This window comes from Somniosus microcephalus, unplaced genomic scaffold, assembly GCF_052327205.1.
Source record: "Somniosus microcephalus isolate GS21.2 unplaced genomic scaffold, FLI_Smic_1.0 unresolved_chr3, whole genome shotgun sequence".
NCBI classification, from domain to species: Eukaryota; Metazoa; Chordata; class Chondrichthyes; order Squaliformes; family Somniosidae; genus Somniosus; species Somniosus microcephalus.
The window spans coordinates 41068663-41079301 of record NW_028225181.1 but is presented as its reverse complement, the minus strand read 5'-3'; the positions used below and the strand labels follow the sequence as shown (position 1 = coordinate 41079301).

At 42.8% G+C, this 10639-nt stretch overlaps 1 protein-coding gene across 1 annotated transcript; it reads left to right on the top strand.

Moving 5' to 3' along the window:
- The first annotated feature begins 2378 nt into the window (after window positions 1-2378).
- Window positions 2379-8972, top strand: LOC147091381 (putative G protein-coupled receptor 139). Its single transcript, XM_085976554.1, has 2 exons — window positions 2379-2545; window positions 6735-8972. The coding sequence occupies exons 1-2, from the start codon at window positions 2425-2427 to the stop codon at window positions 7634-7636; spliced, it is 1023 nt and encodes a 340-aa protein (XP_085832680.1). The 5' UTR covers window positions 2379-2424; the 3' UTR covers window positions 7637-8972.
- Window positions 8973-10639: the final 1667 nt, after the last annotated feature.

The following is a 10639-nucleotide window of genomic DNA, read 5'->3' as shown; positions in this document are numbered from 1 at the left end:
CGGCAGCATTCTAATGTCGGTGACCCTGGGCATGGTTAATGGCTTTAGGCGGGAGTAGTTAAATCTTGGCTGCCGGTTCAATGAAATAGCAGGACTGAGATGAGAGCTGTGTAAACTGAGCAGCCTTCACAACGAAACTTCTCGACTGCGGCAGGATCATTGTAAGCTAGGCTGTCCTTGGAATGAAATTCATGATGGGTGGTGGGAGCAAAGCAATAGAGAAAGCACCTGGAAGGACATTACTGGATTGAGGCTGGATCAGTGTAATCTTAACAGACCTTGGAATAGAATTCTTGGACTGAGGCGGGAGCCATGGAATTTGGATGAGATTCAGGCTTGGGCTGATAAGTATCAAGTTTCATTTGCGCCACACAAGTGCCAGGCAATGATTTCCACCAACAATAGAGAGCCTAACCACCGCCACTTAAGTGTCAACAGCATTACCATGGCCGAATCCCCCACCTTCAACAGCCTGGAGGTCACCATTGACCAGAAAAACTACTGGACAAGCCACATAAATACGATGGCTGCAAGAATAGGTCAGAGGCTGGGTATTCTGCGCGGAGTGACTCACCTCTTGACTCCCCAGAGCCTTTTGCCGACAAGGCAAAGAGTGTGATGGAATACTCTGTACTTGCCTGGATGAGTGCAGCGCCAATAACACTCAAGAAGAAGGACTTGATTGACACCCCATTCACCACCTTAAATATTCACTCCCTGCCCCACAAGCGTACCGTGGCTGCAGTGTTTACCGTCTACAAGATGCACTGCAGCAACTTGCCAAGGCTTCTTCGATAGCACCTCAGTAACACACGACCTGTACCACCTAGAAGAGCTCGGGCAGCGGGCTCATGGCAACACCATCACCTCCAGGTTCCCCTAAACACCATCCTGATTTGGAAATATATCACTGTTCCTTCATTGTTGCTGGGTCAAAATGCTTGAACTCCCTTCCTAACAGCATTGTGGGAGCACCTTCACGGCACTGACTGTAGCAGTTCACTAAGACGGCTCACCACCACGTTCTCCAGCACAACTAGGCATGGGCAATAAATGCTGGCATTTGCAGCAGCGACCGCATCCCAGGAACGAAAAAAATAAATCTTGGAGACCGGGACATTGAAATTCCAGGTTTTCGGCGGGAGAAGCGAAGTCTAGGCTGTCCAGGGGATTAAATTCCTGGATTGAGGCAGGAGGAGTGTAATATCGTCAGCCCTGTGGTTAAAATACTTTGACTGAGGCGGGAGCAGTGAAATCTAGGCGTTCCGTGGAATTACATTTCTGGATTCAGATGTAAACTGTTTAAACTTGGCGGCCTTGAAAATGAAATAACTGGACTGAGGCGGGAGCAGTGTAATGTATGTACCCTGGGAATTCTATTCCTTGATTGACGAGGTATGCATGTAATCCAGGCGGCCCAGAGAATTAAACACCGGAATTGAGGCGGCAGTAGTGTGATCTAGCTGGTCCAGATAATAAAATTCCTCAACTCAGATAAGAGCATTGTAATGTACCCCTCTATGGCAATGAATTTCTCGGACTGAGGCGGGGGCAGTGTAATCTAGGCGTTGCAGGGATTTTACATTATATGCTGTAGCAGGAGCAGTGCAATGTAGGCGGCCCGGTGAATAATATTCTTGGACTGAGGTTGGAGCAATGCAGTCTAGACGGTCCTAGGAATGGAATTCCCTTTTTGAGGGAGGAGCAATGTAATCCAGCCGGTGGAAGGTATGAAATTACTGAACTGAGGCATGAGAAATTTAATCTAGCTGGCTTGGGATTGATATTCCTGGACTGAGCCAGCAACAGTGTAATCGCAGTGGACCAGGGAATAAATACAAAGTAAGCTAGTTAGCCCAGGGTATGTAAATCCTGGACTGAGGCCCGTACATTGTCATGGGCGATTAAAATCTCTCCATCACTGTGTTCATCTCTAAGATCCTGGCGTTTAGGAATGTTTATTGATGGTGACAATTTTTACTATGATGGACTGGGTTTGAATAAATCTGGTAACAGGATTGGTGCAGTTCCGCCTTCCTTCTTATTTTATTCATCTTGTTTTCTGTAACATTCTCGTTTTTGTTCTCATGTTTTGTGAAATACAGGAAGATAAACTCTGCTCCCTTTGTTCTGTCTCAGTATTTTATGGTCGGGTGAAATATTAGGCATTCGCTCCCTTTTAATTTAACACTGTGTACAATCTGGTTAGTTAGATTGTGTTGCAGTAACGTGTTGTGGTGACATTGGGTCAATGAGTCTGTTTGTTCAATGACTGTAATTAATGCCAGTTACAGTGAGGCCTAATGATGTCACTCGGGGATTTCTCTCTGCTATAAAGAAGGAGCTCCCTTCACTGTGACACCTCACACAGGCAGCGCGCTGCCTCCAGCACAAGGACTACCAGCGACTCACAGAAGTGAAGACATGTTTGTGCCTCCGCCCCCGCCCCTTCCTGATAATTGGCTTGAAGATATGCGGATTGTAAACTTATTTTATGAAATAGGAAAGATTTACTATCCCCTCCTCGCTGCTGTGGGTGTTCCGCGTAAGTATCAATGCCCAATAATAAATTCCATAAACAATGTTACACTGTAGTATGATTCTTGTTATTTACAGTGGGATATTCAGTTATTAATGATATTTTGTGTTTCAATTTGCTGAATCGTATATATCATCTAAATGCAAATCTTTCTTTCTTTTTATCGTTGTTAATACATGGGTTGTTATATAAAAAATACTCGAACAGCCTCGCTAAATTTGGTGCTCCTGTTAAGAATCTATATCTAATAATTAATTCTGTAAGTTATGTTTAACAGATTTACATATTCTTGTAATTTACTCCCCCACCCAACAGCCCTCGCTGTTGTTGGTGTCCGTGGTAAGACTCTGTATCCAGCTTTTAATTCTGTAAATAATGCATAACTGTATTTTTCTCCTTCTTCCCATATTCCTTGTCATTCACCATGCTTCCCCCGCTGCTGTCCGCTATTGATTCTGAACGCGATAGAGTGTTACCAAGATTGAATATTCTATGTTCATTTCATTCAAAGATATTATACCAGGCCCTTTATTTAACGATTTTCCATCTGTTGTCCACACTGAACATTTCTAACAGTTCAGAATAATGTGTTCTTGGTTTAGGAGACTTTTCACCTAATGGCAAAAGTCATCGACCTGAAACGTTAACTCTGTTTCTCTCTCTCACAGATGCTGCCGCACCTGCTGAGTATTTACAACATTTCCTGTTTTCATTTCAGATTTCCAGTATCCACAGTATTTTGCTTTTGTTTTCATATAATGCTCGCTGTGGTTAATTGCACAGAGTCACAGAATCACAGAATCATGGAATCACAGAAACCCCACAGTGCAGATAGAGGCCATTTCGGCCCATCGAGCCTGCACCGACACATATCCCACCCGATCCCCGTAACCCCGACACCAACACATGTCCCACTCTATCCCTGTAAACCCACGTATTTAATCCCCCTAACACTAAGGGTCAATTTATCATAACCAATCAACCTAACCCGCACATCTTTGGACTGTGGGAGGAAACCGGAGCACCCGGAGAAAACCCACGCAAACACGGGGAGAATGTGCAAACTCCACACAGACAGTCACAGGAACAAATCCTGGCAGGTCCTATACGTATCTTAAATGTGTGAAATATCCGCTAATCAGTCAGTTTCAGTCACTGTCTCAATTTTCACCATCGCCAGTTCTGCATTAGTGGCACTGCTTCTGAAGTTTGGAACAGAATTACAAGGATAATTCACATTCGCATGAAATGTTCATTCAGACAGGTTTTAATATAGTTATTTGCAATCTTTGTTTTCAACGTACAATTGAGTCAAATACACGTTTGGCACAGTTCAGTGGATCTCTCAGTGAGACATAGAGTGGTTCTCTATTGCCTCCTGCTGTATTCAGGATCAACAATCCCAGCTGAGGTTAACGCAATCCTTTGATATTCTGTCCTCTAATATTCTCTGCACAATGCTGAAAACCAACATGTGAACAGTACAAGGATAATTCTCTTCCATTTGTGTTCAGATACTTTACAAAAGCGTTCGGTATCAATTTGCCTGTTGTATAATTCATTAGAATTCGATGTTGATAAATGCAGTTAGTGAGACATTCACTGTCAATGATAACTATTTATTTTAATTCAGATTCCATTCTTTGCAATGTTATTTGGAAAATCTTCCTTTCAATGTGCTACTATTTTTATATTTCAGCAAAAATGTGGTAATCTCAATGTTCAAGGCACTTCTTATATCCCACTTGTCTTTATAACTGGAGTTCACTTGTACTTATATTAACAATGTCCTATTACATCCATACATTTTAAATACAATGGACTGTAATTACTGCACGCCAAGGTTGCAGTTTCTGTATGTTGCTGTTGCATTCTTCTATTGTTCTATACATAAAAAATATTCAAACCAAGATCAGGAATCCAAGTGGGATATCGACATCCCTAACACAGGGCACAGAAGCGAACTGCACCGCTCAATATTCTGACTTTTCACGGGACACGAAGTTTTGTAAGAGTAAAATAACATAGGAACATAGGAAGATGAGTAAACCATTTAGCACCTCAAACCTGTTACGACATTTAATGAGATCATGACTGATCTGCGACCTAACTCCATATACCAGATTTTGCCGAATATCCCCTAATAACATTGGTTAACAAAAATCTATTTATCTCAGATTTAAAATTAACAATTGATCTAGCATCAACTTCCATCTGTGGAATATAGTTCCAAACGTCTACCACACTGTGTGTGTAGAAGTGTTTCCTAACTTCACTCCTGAAAGGTTTGGCTCTAATTTTTGTACGATGCTCCTTAGTCCTAGAATCCCCAACCAGGGGAAATAGTCTCTGCCTATGTACCAATCTGTTCATCTTAATATCAGGAAAACTTCGATCAAATCACCTTCTAAATTCTAAGGGAATCAATCCTAATTTGTGTCATTTCTGTCTGTAATTTAACCAGATGTGTCCGGGTGTCATTCTGATAAATCTCCGCTGCACTTCCTCCAAGGCCGATATATTGTTACAATGGTCGGGTGCACAGAAATTCTCACTTTACTCCAGGTGTGTTCTAACCAGTGCTTTATATAGCTGCAAAGTAATGTCTACCCCCTTGTAATCTCGTACTTTAGTTATAAAGACCAACATTCCATTAGCATTTTTGTTTATTTTCTGTAGGTGTCGATAAAATTTTAATGAACTTTATAGATGCATCCCCGTCTCTTTGGACCGCCACTCCTTTTAGCTTTTCACCTTTAAGAAAGTACTCCGCTCTATACTTTTAACATCCGAAATGGAAAACCTCACATTTGCCTACTTTAAAATCCATTTGCCAAAGTTTTGCCAATTCAGTTAATCTATCGATATCCCATTGTAATTTTGGGCTTTCATCTACACTGCCGACATTGCTACCTAAATTTGTGTCTTCCGCAAATTTTGACATATGACTTTCTATGCCATCATCTACGTCGTTAATAAAAACTCTGAATAGTTGATGCCCCATATGTTCCTGGGGATGTGTCACTCTTTAGAATCATTATTTTATTTATAACTATTATTTTATGACGTTAATTTTATTGTGGCCCTGTCTGTGATTCAATATTATTTTCCTTGTGATTTCCGGCATGCTACCCGCTTCATCTACTGTAAATACTGACACAAAGATGTATTCAATCTGTTTGCCTTTTCCTTATTATCTTTGACAATATCACCGCTTTCAGTTATGAAGGGTTCAACATTTCTCCTGACTAACCTACTTTCCTAATGTAACTGTAAAAATTCGTTGTATTGATTTTGATATCCATTGCAAGTTTCTTTTCATGCACCGTTTTGTGGCACTTAATATCTGTTCTGTGACTCTTTGCTGTTCTTTGCATCTTTCCCATTCGCCAGGATCTGTGCTATTTTGTGCAAGTTTATAGGCTTTGTAATCTATTTCCATGCTGCCCCTTACCGCTTTAGACGTCCAGGGCTGATAATGACAAACCGATCTCTTGCCCCTCAGGGGTATAAACTGGTCCTGTATCAGCTGAAATTCTTTTGGAACATCCCCACTGATTGTCTGTTGTTTTACCCATTAACAGTTTTTCCCAGTTTACTGTTCACACTCTCTCCCACATCCCGTTGAAGTCGGCCTTACCTAAACCTAGAATCTTAGTAGCATTTCGCATTTCTCTTCATTGAACTCGATCGTGTTATGATCACTATTAGAAAAATGTTCCACATCGTCAGTCTGTTAAGTAAATCTGGCTCATTATTCATTACTAAATCTAACATGACATGCCACTTGTTGGTTATAGAACATATTGTTACAGAACACTATCCCGGGCACACTCACTAAATTCACTACCTTTCTGAAGTTTGCTAATCTGCTTTTCCCAATCTATTCCTGAGACGTTCTGGATCTTTGCATCCCTGGTACCTCAGCTAGTGCTTTTTAAATGTTGCGCTAAAGGTAGCTGTATCATTTCATCTGTCAGTGAGCAAACATGTATGGATTTCATGTATTGATTCTCATTTAATTTATTGGTTAATTATTCTTACAATAAAATTTCACAGCTTCAAAGGTAATATAATTAGATTTTATCAATGAATGTTGGTAATTAGTTGCACAGTACACACCGAATTCTATCAAACTGCTCCTTTTGCTGCCAGCCTGATGTAAATCTCCCCTGTTTATTTCCCTTCCCCACAGTTAACTTAGTGACCATTGTGATCCTGTCTCGGGGAAAATGCGGTCTCTCCACATGTGTCACTCGCTACCTGCTGGCCATGGCAGCGGCGGATTTACTGGTCTTTATCTTCGACCTGATATTGAGGCAGATTCCGATGTCATATAAGAAACCACTTTCTCCTGTGTATTCTATCCCCGTCTGTAATATCCACGCCGTCCTGCTTTATGCAGTCACAGACTGTTCTGTCTGGTTCACTGTCACTTTCACCTTTGATCGTTTTGTGGCAATTTGTTGCCAGAAGCTGAAAACAAAATATTGCACCAAGAAAACGGCGGCTGTGGTTCTAGGAACCGTGACTGTGCTGAGCTGTTTAAAGAACGTTTTCTGGTATTTTATGTTGACAGATGAATATGGGGCAAAGAACGTCCCCTGGTTCTGTGATGTAACATTCGATGTTCAGCTTTCACGGGTCTGGGGAACAATCGAGTTCCTTCATTATATTCTCACCCCGGGGGTCCCATTTGTTCTGATTCTGCTGCTCAATGCTGTCACCGTCAGACACATTTTAGTGGCCAGCAGAGCCCGCAGGAGGCTCCGGGGTCCCAGCACTGGGGAGAGTCCCAGAGACCCAGAGATGGAGAGCCGAAAGAAATCCATCATTTTACTGTTTGCTATTTCGTGCAATTTCATACTGTTATGGTCAGTGCTGATGGTGTATTCTATATATAATCGGGTGTGGCGATTGGTAGATTACTTTTTATCTCTACCTGTATATTTACCAGATTTGGGACAAATGCTCCAGCTCCTGAGTTGCTGCACAAACACTTGCATTTATGCCGTGACACAGACTAAGTTCAGACAGCAGTTGATAAAAGTGGTGAAATATCCATTTACTTTAATTGTAAAATTCATTAAAGGATGAGAAGAACTGAAGAAGTTCCTGCATGCGAACTTAGTCCGGCCTCATATTCTGTCTGACCCAGTCTCACCCGTGGGGCGAGTGATATGAGTTAATATTAGCACACTCACTAACACATTGTGTACAACACAACCCAGAGCCGGAGACATCCTTTGAGCTGTTAAACACTCCCACTGACTTCAGAAATTTTAACACACCGCAAGTGCTTACAGTTTTATATTAACACAATCACTGACACACTCTGACCATGCTGTAATACTGCCAAGCGCTCATATTAATCAACAAAATACTACCCCTAGACCCATGCTTATATTTACAATGAGCGGGATATAAACCCCCTCTAAATATTAACCCAGTCATTATGCAAATATTAACTGAATCACAGAACACCGTGCACAAATGGAATTACTAGCAGAAACATTATTTGTGCAATGACATTCTCCAACAAACCCACAGTAGATAGTAACACAAGCATAGAGACACATTGTTCATTGTAGCACACTGTCATTGGTTACCTGTAGAAAATTCTCGCTCACTCTCTCGCCTGGAATGCCTCACATCACTCTCTCTCTCTTCCTCTCTCTATCTATAACTTACTCACTCTGTCTACTGGTCCAGTCCACGTCTTTCCCTCACACAGTCACTCGCCTGGCCTTCACCATTGCTCTATCTGTCTCTCTTTTTCTCTCCAATTGTACTATTTTCTGCAGCCCCGAATTCCACAATGTTCTGCTGCCCTCCCCAATTGTAACATTTACTGCTGCCTCCCAATTCCACAATGAGCTGCTGCCCTCCCCAATTCTAACATTTACTGCTGCCTCCCAATTCTACAATAGACTGCTGCCCTCCCCAATTGCCCCAATGCCACAATGTACTTCTGCCCTCCCCAATAATCCCATTAACTGCCGCCTCCCAAATCCACAATGTGCCGCTGCCCTCCTCAATTGCGCCACTTACTGCTGCATTCCCAATAACACAATACACTGGTGCCATCTTCAATTTTAGCATTTACTGCAGCCTCCCAATTCCACAATATACTGCTGCCCTCCCCAAATATACAATTTGAAGCCACATCCCAGCTCCACAATGTAGTGCACTGCTCCACCATTGTAACATTTACTGAGGCCTCCCAATTCCACAATGTACTGCTGCCCTCCCCAATTGTACCATTTACTGCTACCTCCCAATTCCACAATGTCCTGCTGCCCTCCCCAATTGTATCATGTACTGCTGTCTCCCAATTCCACAATGTACTGCTGCCTTCCCCAATTGTATCATTTACTGCTGTCTCCCAATTCCACAATGTACTGATTCCTTCCCCAATTGTTTCATTTACTGCTGTCTCCCAATTCCACAATGTACTGATTCCTTCCCCAATTGTACCATTTACTGCTGTCTCCCAATTCCACAATGTCCTGCTGCCCTCCCCAATAGTTTCATTTACTGCCGCCTCCCAATTCCACAATGTCCTGCTGCCCTCTCCAATTGCATCGAGTACCACTGCTTCCCAATTCCAAAATGTGTCGCTGCCCTCCTCAATTGTACCACTTACTGCTGTTTTCCCAAATCCAGAATGTACTGCTGCCCTCCCTAATAGTCACATTTACTGCCGTGTCCCAATTCCACAATGTACGGCTGCCCTCCCCAATTGTAACATTTACGCTTGTCTCCCAATTAAACAAGCAAATGCTGCTCTCCCAAATTGTACTATTTAACATCATCTGCCAATTCAACAATATAGTGCTGCTCTCTACAATTGTACCATTTACTGCTGCCTCCCAATTCCACAATGTCCTGCTGCACTAACCAATTGTACCGTTTACTGCTGCCTCCCAATTCCACAATGTCCTGCTGCACTAACCAATTGTACCATTTAATGCTGCCTCCCAATTCCACAATGTCCTGCTGCACTAACCAATTGTACCGTTTACTGCTGCCTCCCAATTCCACAATGGACTGCTGCCCTCCCCAATTTTACCATTTACTGTCTCCTCCCAATTCCACAATGTACTGCTGCCCTCCCCAATTTTACCATTTACTGTCTCCTCCCAATTCCACAATGGACTGCTGCCCTCCCCAATTTTACCATTTACTGTCTCCTCCCAATTTCACAATGTACTGCTGCCCTCCCCAATTTTACCATTCACTGTCTCCTCCCAATTCCACAATGTACTGCTGCCCTCCACATTTGTACAATTTACTGCTGCCTCCCAATTCCACAATGTACTGCTGCCCTCTTCAATGCTCCCATTTACTTCTGCCCCCATTTCCACAATGTACAGCTGCCCTCCCCAATTGGAACATTTACTGCCGCCTCCCAATCCCACAATGTACAGCTGCCATGTACAATTTTTTATTATTCTTTTATGGGATCAGGGCGTCGCTGGCAATGCCAGCCTTTAATGCCCATTCTTAGTTGTCCTTGAGAAAGTGGTGGTGAGCCGCCTTCTTGAACAGCTGCTGTCCATGTGGTGATGGTACTCCCACAGTGCTGTTAGGTAGGGACATCCAGGATTTTGTCCCAGCGACGATGAAAGATCAGCGATATACTTCTAAGTCAGGATGGTGTTTGACCATGACCGGCATTTGGAGGTGGTTGTGTTCCCATGCGCCTGCTCCCCTTTTCTTTCTAGGTGGAAGAGGTCGTGGGTTTGGGAAGTGCAGCCGAAGAGGTCTTGGCCATTTGCTGCCATGTGTCTTGTAGATTTATTGCTGCCTCCAAATTCCACAATGTCCTGCTGCGCTCCCCAGTTGTACCATTTATTGCTGCCTTCCAATTCCACTATGTACAGCTACCCTCTACAATGGTACCTTCTACTGGCGCCTCCTCCCAATTCCAAAATGTCCTGCTTCTCTCCATAATTGTAATATTTACTGCTGCCTCCCAATTCAAAATATACTACTGCCCTCCCTTTGAACAATTTACTGCCGCCTTTCAATTCTACTATGTACTGCTGCCATTTCCAATTGTACCATTTACTGCCCTCCCCAATTTTAACATGTAAT